General features: G+C 38.3%; 1 protein-coding gene across 1 annotated transcript in view; it reads right to left on the reverse strand.

The window, feature by feature from the left end:
• SWAP70 (switching B cell complex subunit SWAP70) overlaps window positions 1-20,893 on the reverse strand; it is a 68,159-nt gene that overhangs the window by 20,440 nt on the left and 26,826 nt on the right. The window contains exons 3-4 of the mRNA XM_054582891.1: window positions 11,273-11,446; window positions 2,230-2,457 (exon numbers count right to left, since the gene is read on the reverse strand). Coding sequence (XP_054438866.1) covers window positions 2,230-2,457; window positions 11,273-11,446 — 402 coding nt within the window. The remainder of the gene's footprint in view (window positions 1-2,229; window positions 2,458-11,272; window positions 11,447-20,893) is intronic.

The following is a 20,893-nucleotide window of genomic DNA, read 5'->3' on the forward strand; positions in this document are numbered from 1 at the left end:
CTGGTATTTAAATTTTAGATGTACAGGGCGCAGAGTGAATACAGGTGAAGGGATTTAGAAGTAACTAATTGGCAATTACAAAACAGGCAAAGGGATGTAAGGTACGGCATAGGGAATATAGTTAACAATGTTGTAATTACTACTGTGGTGCCAGGTGGGCACTTGAATTATCAGAGGGAATACTTTGTAAAGTATATGAATGTCTATCTGCTGTGCTGTTCATCTGAAATTAATACAAAATAGTGTTGAATGTAAAATGTAATTGAAAAATAAAATAATAAAAATATATTTTAAATACACAAATGCTGATAGCCCACTGCAGAATATACAGAGCATTAAATATGATATTAGCTCAGCTGTAAATGTCATTTGATTATTACACTAAGTTCTAGTCATATTAATTGATCAGCTTCCTCATCCTTCAATATTTAAGCAAAAACTATCTCATAGTACAAACAAAACTGAACAGACTCATAGACAGAGAAGGGGTGGGGGACTTGCGGTTGCCTGAGAGGTTGGGGGTTGGGGACTGGGAGAAAGAGGTTAAGGGATTAAGAAGTACAATTGCCAGGCTCAGGGATGTAAAGTAAAGCGTAGGAAGTATAGTCAATAATACTGCAATAACTATGTGTGGTGTCAGGTGGGCACTGGAAATATGGGGAACACTGTGAAGTATATGACCATCTAACCACTATGCTGGACACCTGCAACTAATACAAAATAACATTGAAAGTAAACTATAATTTATTTTTTTAAAGATTCCATCTATTTATTTTTAGAGAGAGGGGAAGGGAGGAAGAAAGAGAGGGAAACATCGATGTGTGAGAGATATGTCAATTGGTTGCCTCTTGCATAGCCCCCAACTGGGGACCTGGCCTGCAGCCCAGGCATGTGCCCTGAATGGGAATCGAACTGGCAACCTTTGGGTTCACAGGTCGGCACTCAATCCACTGAGCCACACCAGCCAGGGCAGAAAGTAAACTATAATTTAAAAAAATTTTTTTAACTCTATCTCATACTGATTTGTAGTCCTATATCCTGCCATCATAGTGGGCTTCGAAGTCTTCTTTCCATAGAGATGTCTCATACCTCTTTGAAGCACCAAAAACCTATACAAATTAAGCCTCAATTAATATTTATTGAGAGGCTCCACTAAGAAAAATAGCAAAGACAACACTTCACCTACTGAGCAAAGAAAGGACCAAAGTAAGGAAATCCCAAATTGTAGTTATTATTCAATATAATAATGTAAAAAATTTGAAACATCCACTAATAAATATATAAATCCCATTTAACAAGCATTAAGCTTCCCATATATATATCAGCTGCTTTGCAAATACAATCTAACATCATAATCTAATAAAATAAACAAACATTTTATTAATGAGTACAATTTTGTTACGTAAGGGTTTTTCCTCCAAAAATAAGGTTATTTTTTCTGATTTTATAAAAATAATATATATCCCTGGCTGGGTACTTCCACTGTTTAGAGCATCATTCTGATATGCCAAGGTTGTGGGTTCAAGGGATCCCTGGTCAGGGACATGCAAGAAACAATCAGTGAGTGCACCAGTAAGGGGAAAACAAACCTCTCTCCTCCTCCCCATACCTTCTGTCTCTCTAAAATCAATAATAATAATAATAATAATACTTCAACAGGCTTTTAAAAAATAAGTAAAATAATAGTATATAATCATTTACATAGATTCTGGTATAGAATCATATGAAGTAGTAAGTCCAATGGTAAGAACGGAATAAAGAAGAAAATAACATTTATAGAATTTCCACAATGCAGAGGCAGTCACTTTATGATTTTGGTGAGCATCCTTCCTGTCAGCTCTGTACACACGCACGTCACACTCCGTGAAAGGGGTTACGAGACATCTGCTGTTCGACAACCTGTTTTTTCCTCTGAACAATATGCCTTGGGGATCTTTCAGATCAGTAAGTATGGATGTACATAACATGAAAGTATTTTAAAAATAGTTTGGAAATGTGATCATTTAAACAATTCTTTCAAAATAGCAACTTCCCAATGCTTCACCGTACTTCAGAAATACACTAACAATTCTTTAAAATGAAAGCCTGAAAAAATAAGAAATATTATTCCTGCTCTAAATCAGTGTAAAAGGGTAAGGGACTTATACTCATATTTGTGATGAAAATGTTTTATTTCAAACGTGTCCAATTCTGAAGGCAAGACGAAATACAGTGTTATAGAACTCTTACCTGTTTCAATACATCTAATATAAGCTCATTAAAGACTTCATTAATCGCCATAGACACCGTCTGCCGATCCATGCCTTTGCTGAACTGTCCAGTTCCAATAAGCTCTATCAGCTCCCACACAGAAAGGCCATCTTTACTGCCATCAAAGTTGATTTTATAATGTTCAAATTGTTCTTGCTGCCAACCTCCTCCCATAGCTTCTGTCAGTTTCTTAAGCAGGTATTCAATCTATATAAAGAATTTTATAGGTATTATTTCCTAGTAAAAAGAAGTAACTTTTTAACTTAGTTATGTATCTATGTTACTTACACTGATAAGGTCAATTTAAGAAATATTCTTTTACAGTTCCAACAGTGGATGTTTAAAAGATCATGATACACTCAGGGAGAAGGGTATGGATAAATGCCACTGGTTTTATATTAACCTAGAATAAGCAAAGGAATAAAAAACTGATAACCCTCTAACAGTGTATTTACATACATAGCTAAAGCAAACTGCACACACACACTACTATACACAAACTAATTAATGTGATCTGATTATTCTCCTGGGTAAATATTTCAATATATCAGAATATTAAGTTTACTGAACTGATATACAAGCACCCACCTAAATAAGCATCTCAAAGTAGTATGTACAAGTTACTACTCAACTTACAAATTTTTCATATAAGCCAATTATTTTAAATTCATGCTCCCTCCTCCCATTAGAACACTGACAATGTCATAAACAATGGTGAACTCCTGGCTTGGTCTGGAAGAGCTGACTGAAACCCGAAACACATACCTTTGGGTAGAGAATACTACTGTTAGAATAGTAGCAGTTAAACAAAACATTTAGGTATTAACACTGGATAAGAAATTGATAGCTGTTAGTTTCTGAAAAGCCTGGGTATCTTACAATGCTCTCAAACTCAGCATGTCCAAAAATGAATGAATCATCTCTGTTTTCCTAATAGCTTCTCTTTCTATTACTGACTTTGGCTGGGAGCAATACGATTCACCATGGCAGAATCTTTGTTCCCCACTCCCTTGTATCAAATCAGTGACAAAATCCTACTGTTCTTACTTCCCTAGATCAGTGTTTTTCAACCTGTAGGTTATGACCCAATACGAAATCAACCTAGGGGGTAGTGATCAGCATTTTCTTTAATGAAGTGAAAAATATTTGAGTTTATCCCCAATAAAGACAAATACTGTTTTGTGACAAGTTCTGCTTTGTGTATGCATGTACCTATGTGTTCCAGGTCATGAAATATGTTTATCTTCCTATAGGTTGCAGTCAAACAGAATGAAAAACTGCCCAAGACAGTTTTGTCAATTAATGTTTGCTAAACTGGAATACATTAAACTAAGCCACCATTTCCTCATCAATGAAATGAGCATAACAGCATTCATCACATATGACTACTACGGGGAAAAAATGACACAAATGTAGGACATTTTGCACAATGACTGGCACACCAGTTACTCCATCGATGTTACTTCCTTTCTGCACTGAGTGGAATATTATTCCACCATTTAAAATTATATTTAATAAGTGAAATAACATAAAGTGAAGAATGCAAAATTACATTTACCTATGATTTCCACTCCATAAAGATTATGTAAATATTCAGGAAAATATTAAGACTAAAACATAGAAACAATAAGTCTGTTACAGACAGGATTGTGAATTTTTTTTTCCTTCTCTTCTTTACACTTCCATTAACTTGGATATAATGTTGTTTATGAAGTAAATTTTAACAGAAAAGATTACAAAAATAGGAAAAACATGTTTGCAAAGAAATGTACTTTCATAAAATATCATAAGTCAAAAAATATCACAAGTTCTACCGATTTAATTTGATAAGATTGTAAAAATCCTCTAGTATAAACATTATCTAATCCCCTAAATCTAGCACATAGTAGATGGTCAGCAAATGTTCACTTGTTGAAGAAGAATACATTTAGGTCTTTTATTCTCTTGCTGGAGATATATCATCTACTGTTAAGCTTATCAGATATTATTATTTTCTTGGTTCTTAAATAAAATAACAGGGATAGTCTGTGGAAGACAATAAACGGAAATGGTTAAGAGGAAGACAAAGGGACGAAGGAAGAAGAAAATGAAACAGAAAAGAGAAGAGAGGAAAAAAATATAAAGGCAAGGAGAGATTGAAGAAAGACAAGGGAGAAAAGAACATTAAAATAAATAATTGTCCAAGGTAAAATAACTTAGAGGCATTAACATGTACAGAAATTGAATCTCCCCAAGGCAGCGCAAAAAGGGCCCATGCTGCCTAATTACAGCATGGAATGAATGTAGTAAAGGCACAGCTAGAAGTCTTAGTAGTAAGTACAACGTAAACATATGAGCACCACCACATGCATGATGAGAAGTGGGTATGGCAAGATGGTGTTTCCAACTGATCATTGCATGTGTACCAGCCAGAAGACAGCCTCAGCTCGTCCTCACCCTCCCCTCGTGAATGAACCCAAGCCCCTCACACTGCATCCTTTAGTTCTTATTACATAACAAATGGCCTTTTATAATGCTTGTATCCCAGAGAGTTCTTGTTACTAGCAAACTCCACTCTAAAGGCAGTTTCCCAGGTTCACCTGAACCACCAGAAGCTGCCCTCCCAAGCCCTTCTGAGCTGGTCATCAGCACCCAGCATCTGCTCGGCATTGCCAGTAACTGTGGCAGACAACTAATCCAGATTCACTTCCTGCTGACTTTCAACGCCATCATTTACTTATCATAACCAAGAAACTTAAGGACCTTTTAATCATTTTATCGGGCCAAGGAGAGACAAGCATCAACATTCTCAACTATTCAACTATACTAAATAGTAAATCACATGCTGCCGTGTTAGTCTCAAGTGGCTCGCCTCAATTCTAGGAGCTCATTCAGTTTCAGGAAGCAGCTTACTTCCTCTTTCCAAGCAAGTTTCACCAAAAATAACAAGGAATACTTTTCAGCTGCATGTGATTTTTGATGCCTTTGACTCCAAAATTTTTGTTAAAAATTCTTTCCCTGTCACCATTTAAAGAGCCGTTCATGTCTTAACAACAATTCAGGTTTTATTTCACAGAGGGTCTCTTAAAACTATTTCAGGTTTGATATCTATTTCAAGACAACTCTTCCAAATAAGCCCACAACAGACACATCCTGTTTTGTTCTTGGTTCTGTGGGAAATGAATATTAATGTATAAAAACTATACTTTACAGGCACATATTTCCAGGAATACTCTTTCACAAAAATTACAGAACCATCTCAAATGGGGACATACCACTTCTTGATTTTTGCATTGTAAAGTCACTTAATTTTTATTCAGTATTATATTTTCTTCATATTTATTTTATTTTTATTCATAATATATTTTATTTATATTTATTCGATATTCTTGACACTACTTTCTGGATCATAGAGAACTAAGTCAAAAGCAAACTTATTTATACCACTTATGTTATTCATCTAACTACCACTGTTACTTATATAGTACCTTTCAAAGCTGAAGAATAAAATCTTACTTAAAAACATTCTGGACCTATGGTAGGTAGATTATTGGAAACATTAAAAAAATTACTTTAAATGTACAAAGTCTAAAAACTGTTGATACAATTACAATTAAACATATATATATATTCATGACAAAGAGATTATATTTCAAATTTTATATTTTAAATACATCTGTGTTCACATTAAATTTTATTAAAATCTGTAAGTCTAAAACTAGTTCAAAATATAGGTTTTTAAATGTTATTAAAGTATCTAGAAAGGAAGCAAAATCTAAGAGAGAATGGCCATCTTAAGAAATACTATAACTCCAGTGCTTTCCATAAAATGTGACCACGAGCGTGCAGTGCTTGGTCCAAGAACAGGAGATGTGCTGAGAGCTCAGCACACACAAGGCCACGTTTTAAACCTCAGGAGGCTGGTTCAGCAGCCAGACAAGCCATTCCACATAAATCTGTTCCAATGATCCTTTCTTTCCCCATAAAAGTACTCCTGGCCACAGAGAAGTAATCTGTAAAACTAACTCCACTGTACTTTTAACTATAAGAAATGTTGACGAGTTAAGGATGTCAAAACACCTAGTACATCCAAACAAAAACATGACAAGGTATGCTGTCTGGCTATTCTATCAAGCCAAAGGGAGGCTGTTCCCTTCTGCAATGAGATTACTTTGTTTGGAAAGTGCACCAAGACATTCCTGTTGGCCTACAAAAATGAAGGGAAACATTCTGTGCAGTTTTGGCTGGGCTCTGGGTGCAGAAAGGATGGAGTCACGGTATACATCAGAGCTCATATGGGTCCCAGTTCTCCGAGCCAGCTGGAGAAGAAACCTTTTGAGTCTCTTAAGCAGAGTGGTCAGGAAGCTGACACTGACTGTCTCCCTTCACAGCCCGTGGCTCCGTGATGATTTAAAGCCAATATCAAGTCCTTCACATCGATCAAGTACTGCCTCCGGAATTAGGCCAAGTCTCCTTACTCACTAATTTCTAATTCTGAAATCAGGACAAGTTCACTTTCAAGTCCACCATGAATACTTCAGTAACAGAATGAACCAAAACATCACAAGTAAGAGATTCATCTTTTTCCTCCAGTTCCAAGGGAAACACAAATCAACTTGAACACTGAATGTAGCTACACAATGTCATAAAAGACAATACTGGAGATTTAACTAGCAAAATTCTTCCAAGCAGCATAAAATACCATTTGTATATCTTTTTTCTATGCCTATAAATATTCTATCCTCTACTATATTTCTCTGTATTAAGCTAGATAAGTTTTTGTGGACAAAAATACCACAGCGTATTTTATTTTTTATTTTCCCTTTAACATACATGCATGACTACATCATTATGGATATTATGCACTAAGAAACTGTTCCTACCAGTACAGTGAATCTGCCTTGTCCGGGATCACCAACGACCACCTGACCGCTAAATCCAAGGGCAACTCCTCACTCACCGCTCTCTAATTTTTCTGTAGCAGCGAATGCCAGAACTTTTCTGGTGCTTAGAACTTTTTCTTTCTTTGGCACCCATGACTCAACACTCAGTTCTCCTACCTCACCAACCATTCAACTCAGCTCCTTTTACCTAATCTACTTCCTCTCCCTGCTATAGAAATGGTCCCAAGATTTTGTCCCCAGTCTCTCTTCTCCCACGACAGCTTCCTCCTACCTGCTCTAACCTATTTCCCATGGCTTCCCTATCTCTGTGTCCAGCCCTGGCCTCCTGCGAGCCCTAGATGTGCACTTCAGGTGAATACAGGACAGCTCCACAAGAATGTTCCACCTAAAATGCCAAATGTACCAAACACATCATCATACACCGGACCCCCAATGCGGTCGTCATCTTGCCATGCACACGCACACGCACACGCACACACACCCTCCAGTGAGCACTTTCACTGGGACTGGACATTATTTCAATGCTTCATATACATCAGCGATTTTAATCCTCACAAGAGTCCAATGAAGAAAGTAGTTATCCCCATTTTAAAGATGGGGAAACCCAAACAGAGAAATTAAGGAATTTGTTTAAGGTCACATAAAAAGTGGTACAGTTAGGATTTAAACCAGGCAGTCTGAGTTCAAAGACCATGCTCTAAACAACTACACCGTGTTGCCTCCCAATTGCCAAGGCCTGAAACTTGTCTATATTTCCAAACAGCAAGGTACTAGGAGCTTGATCTCCACGTCCCTTCTATCTGGCCCTCTTTTCTATTCTTGCTGACACGACTGTATCTTAAGTCCTCAATGCCACTTACCTTCTCTTAACTTCCCATCTCCCATCTCTCCATATTTCACCTACTCACCTGTCACTTTCTTGCTCAAAATCACCAGTGGCTCACAGCTCCTCACTGCCTATAGGATAAAGTCAAAATTCTCTCCAGCTTCATCTACCAACAGCCTTCTTCACAGTCACCATTTCACTTAGAAAGGATAGGTGTCACTCTTTTTGATTGCCCAGCATCTAACCTCCTCTTTTGCCTGGGGAATTCCCTACCTCCCAGCCTAGCATATAAAAATGCAAATGTATCTTTTCCAAGCCTCCTCAGCAGCTAGCTTATGGCACCTGACCTAAGCCACACCAATTAGATGCATCGGCCCAATTGTGAATTGGAAAGTGGATACCGTAGAGAACTGTCGTTGGTAGAAGGAGCAGCGGCAGAAAGATCTGCGTTCCTGGGCAGCGCCCAGTGTGCAGGGCCAGAGGTGTTCCCTGGGACAAGTGCAACACCCACCCTCTGGTGACAGTAGCATTCTCCTTGTGGTTCTTCACTGGAGCGACCAGTATTGCTCCAGGCTGCACAGCCTCCACACCTGGTGTTTAGGCCATAATGGTGATTCTGTGAACTATCCAACATCCTTTTTAAAAATTCCTTTTTGCCTTAAATAAGCCAGTCCCAGTGTGTCCAAGTAAGCATCCTTCACTCATCTCAGAACAGGCCCTTTGCTTTCCTGCCCCTTATAACCTTGCCCGCTCTTTCTTCCATCCAGAACTCTATATTAGTTAAAACTCTTCCCATCTTTTAAGACCCAGCACAAGTACTGCTTTCCCCACAAACATAATAGTTACCACTTCCCCACAAATAGCTACCACTTAATAAGCACTAAGAGCAAGGCATTCTTCTCATTTGATCTTCACAAGTACAACAGGAAGTAAATACTAGCATTAGCCCTATTTTACAGGTGAGCAAAATGCAATGAAAACAAGCTTGGAAAATTGCCCCAGGCCATGCATCCAGTAAGTGGTGATAGAGCCAGAATTCAAATCCAGGAAATCTGGCTCCATAACCCTGCTCTTAATCAGGGACTGGAAAATTATGGCCCATGAGTCAAATCTAGCCCAGTGACCAGATTTGGCTGACAACATGTTTTTATACACCCATGATCTAAGAATAGTTTTTACATTTCTAAGTGGCTGGACATTTTTAAAAAATGAAAAAACTATTATTTCATGACCCATGAAAATTATAGAATATTCAAATTTCAACATCCATTTTATTGAAGCACAGCAATATAGTGTCTAGGGCTGCTTTCATGTACCTGAGACAGAGACAGTATAGCCCAAAAAGTCCACAAAACCTCAAATACATACTGCCTGGCCCTTTAAGAAGCTGCTTTTAACATCTATAACACACTGCCTCTCTTGGAAAGCCTCCTGGTTCCCTCACTCCCCCCAAACTGGAATAATCTTTCCCTTCTCAGTATCTGCATGGCATTTGCATTTTTCTTATAACACACCATACATTTTGCTTTGAATTACACTTGACTTATTGCTTTTTCCTTCAGCAGACTGTCAATTCCTTGAGGGAGGAACTAATCTCTTTCACTTTGCACTCCTCTGCATTCACTCTGCAATTGGTGCCTTGCTTACTGTTGGTAGTCGATAAATGCTTGCTGGTTTTAAATAAATATTATAGTGTGAAGCTTTAAAAAGATTTTCCTAACATGAAAAAAGATCACAGAAATCAGATGTGTTTCTTAGGACACAGAATTCCACTGCTGGAAATCTATATTCAAGAAATATATAGATTTGTATGCAAAAATGTACTCAATAATAGCAATCATAGGAGTTAACACATTTACTGAGTATACACGGTCTGTCCAGAAGGTATCCAGCTATGTACTATAAAAAATAGAGACACGTATCAAAGAAGATACAAGAAACATTATACATATGACAATGAGGCCTCTTTGGGACCTCACACACTTCTCCCAATTGTCATCAGCTGCCCCATCGTATTGTCCTGAATCTCATCTACGGTCTGAAATTGCTCCTTTTCAAAAATGATTTTAGTTTTGGGAAAAGCCAGAAGTCACAGGGCGCCAAATCTGGGCTGTAGCAGGGCTGAGTCACATGTGTGATTTGATGTTTCACCAAAAAACTCTGCACCAGACATGATGCATGAGCAGGCTCGTTGTTGTGATGAAGCTGCCAATCACCAGCTGCCCACAGCTGTGGCCTTCTGAATCATCCGAATAGTCTCTGCAGAGGAATGTTCAAGCTTAAAGCAAAATTTGATGTAGATTCGTTACTGTACTTGCTCAGTCATTTGGGTTGTGATGGCCACAGAGTACACATTCTCACTCAAGGGCATCTACCACCCCCACTGACAGATGCAGTGAAGTCGTCATTGTTCACACATGTGCATTCCAGTCCGCTCTCCTTGGCTGCCAGGTTACACTGATGTCACACAAACCGTTCTCCTTATATTAACAATGGATGGATTTTTTTCCGGACAGGCCTCGTATCTCACATGCTGGGCACTGAGCTAAGTTCTTTAAATGCAGAATCTCATACCTCTTAAGAGTTAACATTATTGTAAGCCCTGATTTTATAAATAAGGAAATTAAAATCTAAGAGGTTAAATAATTTGAGCAAGGTTAAGGGATTACAGATGACTCATGTTTAACAAGAGGACTACAGCTCATTTTAATTTTTCATATTATGAGGTTTTTCTAAATTTACTACTGTGATAAACATGTATTACAGGTATAATTTTTTAGGGCAGTAAGACAGCACAAAACTTTATTTCTCTCTTCGTTTCCCTTTAGAAGCTTAGGAAAAATAACCCAAACAATACAAGCAAATGTCCTTTTTTATTTACTTTGCAAAGTACAGTTAAAGTCACCATGCTGGACTTAGAAACAAAAACAGTATTTCCTTACATATAACTGCCTTGAAAACATTCTGGATCCTATGTGTTTCCCACAGCATCATTCAGCCAGTTCTTACGGTTTTTCCAATATGCAAGCAGACAGAAAATTACGTTGTGAGTTGTACTGAAGAGATACTCTTTGGACATTACGACGGAGTCATGTATAATTATAGCAATTTGTAGAGGAAGAGTCCCACCCTGTCTGCAAATCTCCAGGGATATTACATGACCCCAAATCACCAGGTTTTGGACTTTTTTGGATTCAGGCCATTTTTGCCTCTGATCCAAAAAGAGATCTCCTCCCATATCTACACTGACTTAACACAAATACTTCCATGCTAGATCTATTAAATGCAAAGATGGCCCAGAGCCATACCTTACCTCTTCTGGCACAATAATTAAGGGATACTTGTCCTCAGATAAAAAGTTGAAAATAACCCATACTTTAAATGAATCCTCTTCTGTAATGAGCAGGGGACTCTTTGTGAGGTTTTTTTTGACACAGAGGGTCCAACACATTCTATTGAATTCAATCTTGTCAAAGTTGTCTTGGACCTAAAAAAGAATGAGGAAAAATTAAAATGAGCCAATCCAAAATAAGTACTATAATTACACCCAAGTAAAAGAGAAACACAAAGCCTACTATAGGCTTCCATTTTAACCAATCCAATTAGTCAATAACCATTTTCTATGTATATGCTTATATATCACACTTTCAAAGGCTCAATTAAGAATGCTATCTTTAGCCCCAACCAGTGGCTCAGCTGGTTGGAGCACTGGCCTATACACCAAAAGGATGCAGGTTTGATCCCTGATCAGGGGACACACCTAGGTTGCAGGTTCATCCCTGTTTGGGACACATACGGGAAGCAACTGATCAATGTTTTGCACACTCTCTCTCCCCCTCTCCCCCCACCCCTAAAATCAATAAACATATCCTTGGGTGAGGATTTAAAAAAAAAGAGAGAGAGAATGCTATATTTATAGCTTGACTCTGAAGCACCATCTGTCCAATCATTCACCTAGCACATAAAAAACTCACTTATCAAATAGTTATTTTTTTTAATGTGTACACATTACCTTCTAAATAGACCACCAATACTGGTACAGAGGAGTTGAGAATGTCAATTACCTCATCATTACCTATATAGTCAAGGAAGGTATTTTCTTTTGGGAAAAACTGTTTAAAATTCTAAAAGACAACCCTGGCATGCAGTCGTTCAATCATGCATTCAACATTCCCACAGCACCTACAATGAGCCAAGCAAGTACTTTGCTACAAATTAAGGACATAAAGAGGAAGAACTTGGTTTTCTCCTTTTACACCATTCAGTTAATTAAGAAAGCAGAGGTGCAAATAGGTAAATTTTAATATAACGAAGTATATAACTCAATAGTTTTTCACTAATTCAACAGATAAAATTTAGATGGTAATTATCTGCCAGGAACAATGCAAAGATACTTAATATAATACTAGCCCATGTCTCCAAGGAATGTCAAGACAATTACCGTATAGTGTCATAAGTATTAAAGTAGTTCGAAGAAGAGCATTTTACGAAAACACTGAGGAGCTAACCCAGGCTTAAGAATTGGGGGAAGATTTGCAGAAAGAGTGACATGACAGCAGAGTTGAGTCCTGGAGGACCATCAGGAGTTAAATAATCCACGAAGGGAGTAAAGAGTGTCCCAGGTAGAACAGAATATAAGAAAGCCCAGAGGTGGAGACAAACATGGTCAGTTTGGAAGAACTGCAGGAAGTCTCATGTGAATTAAGCCCCTGGTGCTAGAGGGTGGTATGAATTGAGGCTCTTTGTAAAATCAAATAACAGACACTAGTTTGGGTTCCTTTAAATAGAAAGGGAATTAATTGAAAAAGCGATGAGTAGCCACAAAGATCCAGCACAAGCACTGGAAAATCTAGGTCCCAAAGCTAAGCTGTTACCAAACTAGGTGAGGCAGTCAGAACTGTGGTAAATAACATTCCTGGTCACAGCATGGTGGAGACACCACTGCCAATGTGATGATGTCTCCACCATGAGGCCATCACTGTTGCCACTGACCCAGCTGCAGATTCAATGTCCCATGGCTGAGCCTGGGTCACATTCCTTCACCCTAGCTGCCAGGGAACAAGGACAATGAGTATCTGAACTTTTCAAAATCTGAGATGTAAAACAGGTCCTGTTCCCCATCAATACCCTGTGGACTTTCACAAACATGAGAGTTCAGACACCAGACAAACAAAAAAATGAAAAATGTCCACTGCACGGGGCACAGTGAAAAATGAGGCTAGGGACTTCCGGTCAAGATGGACGCATAGGCAGACCTGCTTCGCCTCCTCGGGCAGCCACAGAGAGGATTACAACTATATTTCAGAACAAGTAACAATCAGAACTGTCAGAAAATCGGGTTGTATGGAAGTCCGGCAACCGAGGATTTAAAGAAGCCACATTCATTCAGACAGGTAGGAGGGGCAGAGTTGCAGAGACGGGTGGAGAGGGGCAGTGGCATTGAGCAGCCACAGTGCGGGCAGCGGAGGAGTGGGTGGTCCCACCCTCATGTGTGGTGGATAAAAATCCAGAGGAATAACTTGGGAGTGAGCAATCCCAGCCCCAGGCCAGACTGCACAGCCCAGGGTTCCAGTACTGGAATGGTAAGTCCCCATAACTTTTGGTTGTAAAAACCAGTGATGGTTGGTGCGGAGGAAGAAACTGCCAGATTTTCAGGAGAGTCTGTTTAAAGGGCCCGCACAGGCTTAGAGAATCCACCCACTCTGGGATTCACCACCAGGCAACAGCTGGAAGTGTGCCAGTCACAAATGGGAAGTGGATGAAGTGACTAGAGACAGGACAAGTCCCAGGCAAACATCTAGAGCCAAGGAGCAGCAGTGTCCTCCTCTGAGCCCTCCCACCACACAGAGCCACAAAGCAGTGGAGAGGGTTGTCCCACCCTGGCAATTACCTAAGGCTCTACCCCACACAATTAACAGGTGCTTTTTCTACAATAGGCCACACTACTAAGACGGGGAGTCAAAGCAGCTCTACCCAATACACAGAAACAAACACAGGGAGGCTGCCAAGTTGAGGAGACATAGAACTATGGCCCAAATGAAAGAACAGAACAAAACCCCAGAAAAACAACTAAACAAAACAGAGATAACCAACCTATCAGATGCAGAGTTCAAAACACTGGTGACCGGGGTGCTCAAAGGACTCATGAGTAGGGCAAAAACATAAGGGAAGAAATGAAAGTTACGCTAAGTGAAATAAAGAAAAATCTACAGGGAACCAATAGTGGAGAGGATGAAGCTGAGAATCAAATCAACGATTTGGAACATAAGGAAGGAAAAAGCAGTCAATCAAAACAGTAGGGGGGAAAAAAGAATTCAAAAAAACAAGGATAGCCTTAGGAAACTCTGGGACAACTTTAAATGTACCAACAACACCTGAATCATAGGGATGCCAGAAGAAGAAGAGCAAGAAATTGAAAACTTATTTGAAAAAATGAGAGAAAACTTCCCTAATTTGGCAAAGGAAATAGACACACAAGCCCAGGAGGCACAGAGAGTCCCAAACAAGCTAGACCCAAAGAGGACCACACCAAGGCACATCATAATTAAAATGCCAAAGGTTAAAAATAGAGAGGGAATCTTAAAAGCAAGAGTAAAGCAGAGTTACCTACAGAGTAGTTCCCACAAGACTATCAGCTGATTTCTCAAAGGAAACCTTACAGGCAAGAAGGGGTTGGCAAGAAGCATTCAAAGTGCTGAAAAGCAAGGACCTGAAACCTAGATTACTCTATCCAGCAAAGCTATCATTTAGAAGGGAAAGGAAGTTAAAGTGCTTCCCAGACAAGGTAAACCTAAAGGAGTCCATCATCACCAAGCCATTATGACAGGAAATGTTAAAGGGACTTATTTAAGAAAAAGAACAAGATCAAAACTATGAACATTAAAATGGCAACAAATTCACAACTATCAACAACTGAATCTAAAAAAACAAACTAAGCAGACAACCAGAACAGGAACAGAATCATAGATCTGGAGATTATTTGGAGGGTTATCAGCTGGGAGGGGGAAGGAGAATGGGGAAAAGGTACAGGGAATAAGAAGCCTAATTGGTAGGTACAAAATAGACATGGGAATGTTAAGAATAATATAGGAAATAGAAAAACCAATGGACTTTTATATGCACAACCCACGGACATGAACTAAGGAGGCAACTGCTAGAGGGAAGGAGGGTTCCAGGCGAAAGTGGGCAAAGGGGAAAAAAATTGAGACAAATGTAATAACATAATAAATAAAATATAATTACAAAACAAATATATAAAAAGTTTAAAAAAAATAAATGAGGCTAGGGAGGTAGATGAAGACCAGATCACGAAAAGCCTTATAAACTCATTAGGATTTATCTGTATTGAAAGAGTAGAAGGCAGCAACTAACAACATGCATTTTAAAAGCCATATTCTAGGAGAATATGGAAGATGTACTGGAAGAAGCAAGACAATATGAACAAAGCATTTCTTTTTAGAGAAATTCAAGGAAGAAGTCAGTAGCTGGCTGCAGGAAGAAGCTTCTCCTGATCTTGAACCAGAATTTGTGATCGGGACACCAGTCCCCCAGAAGTAGAAAGGTACCCTCTACGCTCTGCCTTCAGCACCCTGTCTTGGCCCCCTTGGCACCGTTTCCCACGCCCCCATCCTACACAATCGATCCCGTGAAGGGAAAGCAGCAGCAGCTGCTGCAGCATCTCGTCTTCCTTTTTTTTTTTTTAACACCATTTATTGACGATTTAGTATATCTTTGACATATTATGCAGTTTCTCACTTAAACCTCATATTAGTCCTATAAAGTTAAATAGTTGCTCTATCTTACTGATCAGGAAATAGAGGTTCAGAAAAACTGAGTACTTTTGCCAACTTCACATGGCTAGTAAATATCAAAACCAGAGTCTAAATCAAAGTTCAAATACTGTCTGTTTCCACTATGCCAAACTGCTTGTAGAACTCAGTAGATGGAAGGCTTCTATCAGTATACGATGAAAGACATCTCTATAGGATTAGTTTCAAAGGCCACTACATCAACCCTCTCCACGTGCATCTCTAAAAAAACATTAAATGAAGATATGCCACACAGGAAATGACATGCGCACAAAAGCACATAACCTTGCTCTGAGAAACAAGGCATTCTGTGTGGACTATGTGGTGAATTATAGGGTTATTGGCCGGGGGGCTAGGGGTTGCTAGATTTACAGCTGGAAAAGCAAACATAGAACAAATCACAAAGAGCTTTATAATTTTTTTTAAAAATAGTCTATAGCAAACCCCCAGTTGAAGGATTTTGGAGCAGAGAATACACAGGTCATCAGCAGCCGAAAATACTACTTCACAGAAAAGATGGTATTTGAGGTGAACCTTAAAGTATATTGAAGAGTGCAAGGTAAAGTATTCCAAAAGAAGGAAAGGAAATGCATGAGCAAAAGCAAGGCAGGAGCAGCACACCAACCACATCTGGGGAACAGTCACAGGATGAAGGAGACAAAAAACAAGGGATTAGGAAAGATAAAGGTTGTCAATTTTGAAGTCCTGGTAAGACATTGAGATGGAGGTGCCTGAAAACAAAAGAACTGAAACTGTAACCTAAGAGGACAAGCAGATTTGTGAATCAACTGCAAGCTAATGACTTGAAACTGAAAGGGACAATGAGATCCGTGAGAGAAGGTAAAGTGACAAAGAGTGGCAATCAGAAACAGAACCTCAGGGGATCCGCACATTTGCAAAGCAAAAGGAGGAAGAGGAATTTTGATAAGTGAAAAGGCAGTCAAAGTGGTAAGAGAACCACAAAGATGAGAACTGAGTGAGGAAACAGTTAAGAAGATTTAATAAATAGTGTATAATGCTGCTGAGAAATTAAGGAGTTAAGAAACCAAGCAAATTCTCCACAAATCAGTTTTCCTAAGAAATAAGTTGTGGCTTTTTGATACAGGTTCACTGTATCTTACTTTTTTTTAATAAATTGTCTGGCTCATTTCTTCCCTAAAATCTAATCTACTATTCCTTAGTTTAATGATGCTCAAAGGTAAAAAGAGTATTAAATGATAGCATTTACACCTTTTTAAAAAGTACAAAAATCAGATCATATATGAAAAGCCCACAGCTAACATCACAGTCAATGGTGAAAAACTGAAAGCTTTCCTCTAAGGTCAGGAAAAAGGCAAAGATGTCCACTCTCACCACTTCCTTTCAACACAGTACTGAAAGTCCCAGCCAGAGCAATTAGGCTAAATAAATAAATAAATGGCAAGCAAATTGGAAAGGAAAAAGGAAAATTATTTGATCGCAGATGACATGCTCTTTCTAATATATAGAAAATGCTAAGGAGTCTACAAAAAAGAACCTGTTAGAACTAATACACAAATTAAGCGAAACTGCAGAATACAAAATCAACACTCAAAAATTAGTTGTATTTCTACACACTAGTAATAAAACAATCTGGAAAAAAAAAATTAAGGAAACAATCTCATTTACAACAGCATCAAAAGGAATAAAATACTTAGGAATAAGCTTAACCAAGGAGGCAAAAGATTTGTACATTGAAAACTACAAAACATCAATGAAAGAAATTCAAGATGACAAATACATGGAAAGACATCCTATATTCGTGGATTGGAAGACTATATTGTTAAAATGTCCAGATTACCCAAAGCAATTTAGAGACTCAGTGCAATCCCTATCAAAACCCCAATGGCATTTTTTGCAGAAACAGAGAACATTATCCTAAAATTCATATGGCACCTCAAACGACCATAAGCAACCAAAACAATCTTGAGAAGAACAGTTAGAGGCCTTACACTGCCTAACTTCAAAACATATTACACAGCCACAGTAATCAAAACAGCATGCTACTGGCATAAAGACAGACAGACCATAAAACAAAAAAAAGGGCCCAGAAATAAGCTCCCACCTATACGGTCAAATGATCTTTAACAAGGGTGCCAAAACTACTCAGTGAGGAAAGGATAGTCTCTTCAACAAACGGTGTTAGAAAAAAAAAAAAATCCAAATGCAACAAAATAAAGATGGACCCTTCCCTCATATCATATACAAAAATTATTTCAAAATGGAGTAAAGATCTAAATGGAAGACCCAAAATCATAAAACTCCTAAAAGAAAACATCAGGGGAAAGCTTCATGACACTGGAAAGGACAATGATTTCTTGGCTATGACACTAGAAGCACAGGCAACAAAAAGCAAAAATAGAAAAATGAAACTACATCAAACTTAAACACTTCTGCACACAAAGAAAACAATCCACAGAGCTGGACAACAGTGAACCAGTCCTTGTTATCACAGAACTTACATCCTAAAGGTGGAATCAGATATCAAACAATACAGCAATAACACAACCCGTGTGGCTAAGAACTGTGGTAAGCGCTGCGAGAGAAAAACAGGGGATTTAAGAACAGCTTGTGGCAGAGCTGGTTAGCTCTGAGAAGGGTGGGGTGCTACCTAAAGAAACCTCCCTGAGGAAGTGACAATCAAACTAGGACCTAAAAGGATGAACAGGAATTAGCGGCCTGTTATGGGGGGAGGAAGTCTTGGCGCAGAGGAAGCAGCACATCTGAAGGCTCTGTGGCAGAAAGGGTCATCACAATTTGAGGAACAGAGAGAAGGCCCACAGGGCTGCCCTGAAGTGAACAAGAGGAGAATGGAGAAAGTGGAGGCTGGAGAGGCTGGCAGAGGCCAAACAGAACTCGGCCCTGCAGGCCGCAATCAGGAAGCTGGACTTTAACTGGGATGATCTCTAAATCCATGTTAACTAGAAAGGGTCTAGAAATCTACAATTCCATGCTCCATCTAAGATTACAAACTGCTCCCAAATTCCAGTTTATATCATACACATTAAATTGTTGGTCTCACATCTTTTGGAAAACTAGTAACGGCTGTCACTGATTTCAAGGTGTCCAAATGGAAGGTAATTTCATAGAAACAAATGTGTAGAGTTGTTCTTATTTTTAACATATCTTTGCCTTTCACCAAAACCCATGCCTATGAATAAGATCGCAATTATGGACCTCAATTCTGATGCAAAGTACTAAAAGTATTTACCAAACTAAACTCACATTTCTCTAAACTAGAATTTTCATTCCAATTAGTAACACTTGTTTAAAACATTTAGCATAGCACCTGATACACAATAGACTAAATAAATCTTGGCATTTTTATCTTTATACTAATGTTCTCAAAAAGATCTTAATGGAATGAAAAGGAAATATTAATGTTCAGCGTTCAGTATGATCCCAGCTTGAAAAATACATACAAATGTATTTTAAAAAAGACTCAAAGCAAACATAAAATTTTAGCAGTGGCTGCCTCTAAATGGTATAAGGTTGTGGGTAATAAATAAAGTTCTTGTTAAATTTACAACCATAGCCTGTTTTTACAATACAGAAAACCATTCTACAATAAAGAAAATCACTTAAAAAAACAACAATATTTCACAATATTAATCATCAGGGAGATACAAATCAAAACACAGTAAGATACCATACCTCCCATCCAAGGACAGCTATAATCAAAAAGACAGAAAATAACAAGTGTTGGTAAGAATATGAAGAAATTAGAACCCTCACATATTCCTGGTAGGACAGTAAATGCACGGCTGTTTTGGAAAATAGTTTGGCAATTCCTCAAAAGGCTAAATATATAGTTGCTATATGACTCAATTCCATACCTGTATACACCCAAGAGAACTGAAAACATACTTGTATATCCATACATAAACTTGAACATGAATGCTCAAAGCAGTAAATTCATAATAACCAAAAAGTGGAAACAACTCAAACGTTTATGATCTATTGAGCATGCAAATAAAATGCGGTGTATCCACGATGGAATATTACTCAGCCATAAAAACGAATGAGGTGCTATTATGTGCTACAAAATGTGGATGAATCTTGAAAACATTATGCTAAGTGAAAGAAGGCAAGACACAAAAGGCCACGTATATTATGATTCCATTCATACTGTACAAGTCCAGAATAGGCAAACTCATAGTGACAGAAGGTAGATTAGTGGTTGCCTACGGCTGAGGGGGAGGAGGAATGACTGCTGATACATATGGTCTTTTTGAGGGAGAGTGATAAAAATATATCAAAATGATTGTGGTGGTAAAGGTTGCACAAAAAGTGACTACATTAAAAACCACTAATTGTATATTTTAAAAATTTAAATTGTATAGAGCATGAATTATGTCGTAATAAAGCTTGTGTTTTTTTTTAAGTTATTTCTTGAAAGTACATCACTCTTAGATTTGATTTATACTGCTGGCCAAAGTGTCTAATGGCATCAAGTCATCCATAGTACTCAGCATAGAACCTCTTTATTCACTCAGCAGTTTTTAGTCCTGTACAACTTCAAAAAATGATGAAAATGTAGAGTCAAATTAGGCCACTGTGCCAAATTAACACTATATAACTTTTAAGCAGCAATGAAAGAAAAAATAGAGTAGAGAAGAAAGAACCATGCAGCCCTGGCTGGTGTGACTTGGTTGGAGCATCACCCTGTAACCGAAAGGTTGCAGGTTCGATTACCAGTCAGGGCAAATACCTAGGTTGGGGTTTCGTCCAGTCTGGGCGTATACGTCCCGAGTCCGGGAGCATATGGGAGGCAACCAAATGGATGCTTTTCTCTCTCATTGATGTTACTCTCTCCCTTTCTCTCTTCCTTCCTCTCTCTCTAAAAAGCAGTGAAAAAATGTCCTCAGGTGAGGATGAAAAAAAAAAGATAGTAAAATGATAAATTTGTTTAAAAAAAAAAGAAAGAACTGTGCAAAAGCATGGTTTGGGGTATTTAAGAGCAATACCACTTCCTATTAAATGGCAGTTGTTTGGCACACATTTGAAGACATTGTGGTGCTGAAGGCATATTCATTCAACAATCTGAAACCTCATTTTATGGAAGAACTACAACTGACATATGAACTGAAGCTTCTGATAAAAAAATA

This window comes from Pteronotus mesoamericanus, unplaced genomic scaffold (genome assembly GCF_021234165.1).
Source record: "Pteronotus mesoamericanus isolate MK-2021 breed Mesoamerican mustached bat unplaced genomic scaffold, CSHL_Meso_final contig_1189, whole genome shotgun sequence".
Lineage (NCBI taxonomy): Eukaryota > Metazoa > Chordata > Mammalia > Chiroptera > Mormoopidae > Pteronotus > Pteronotus mesoamericanus.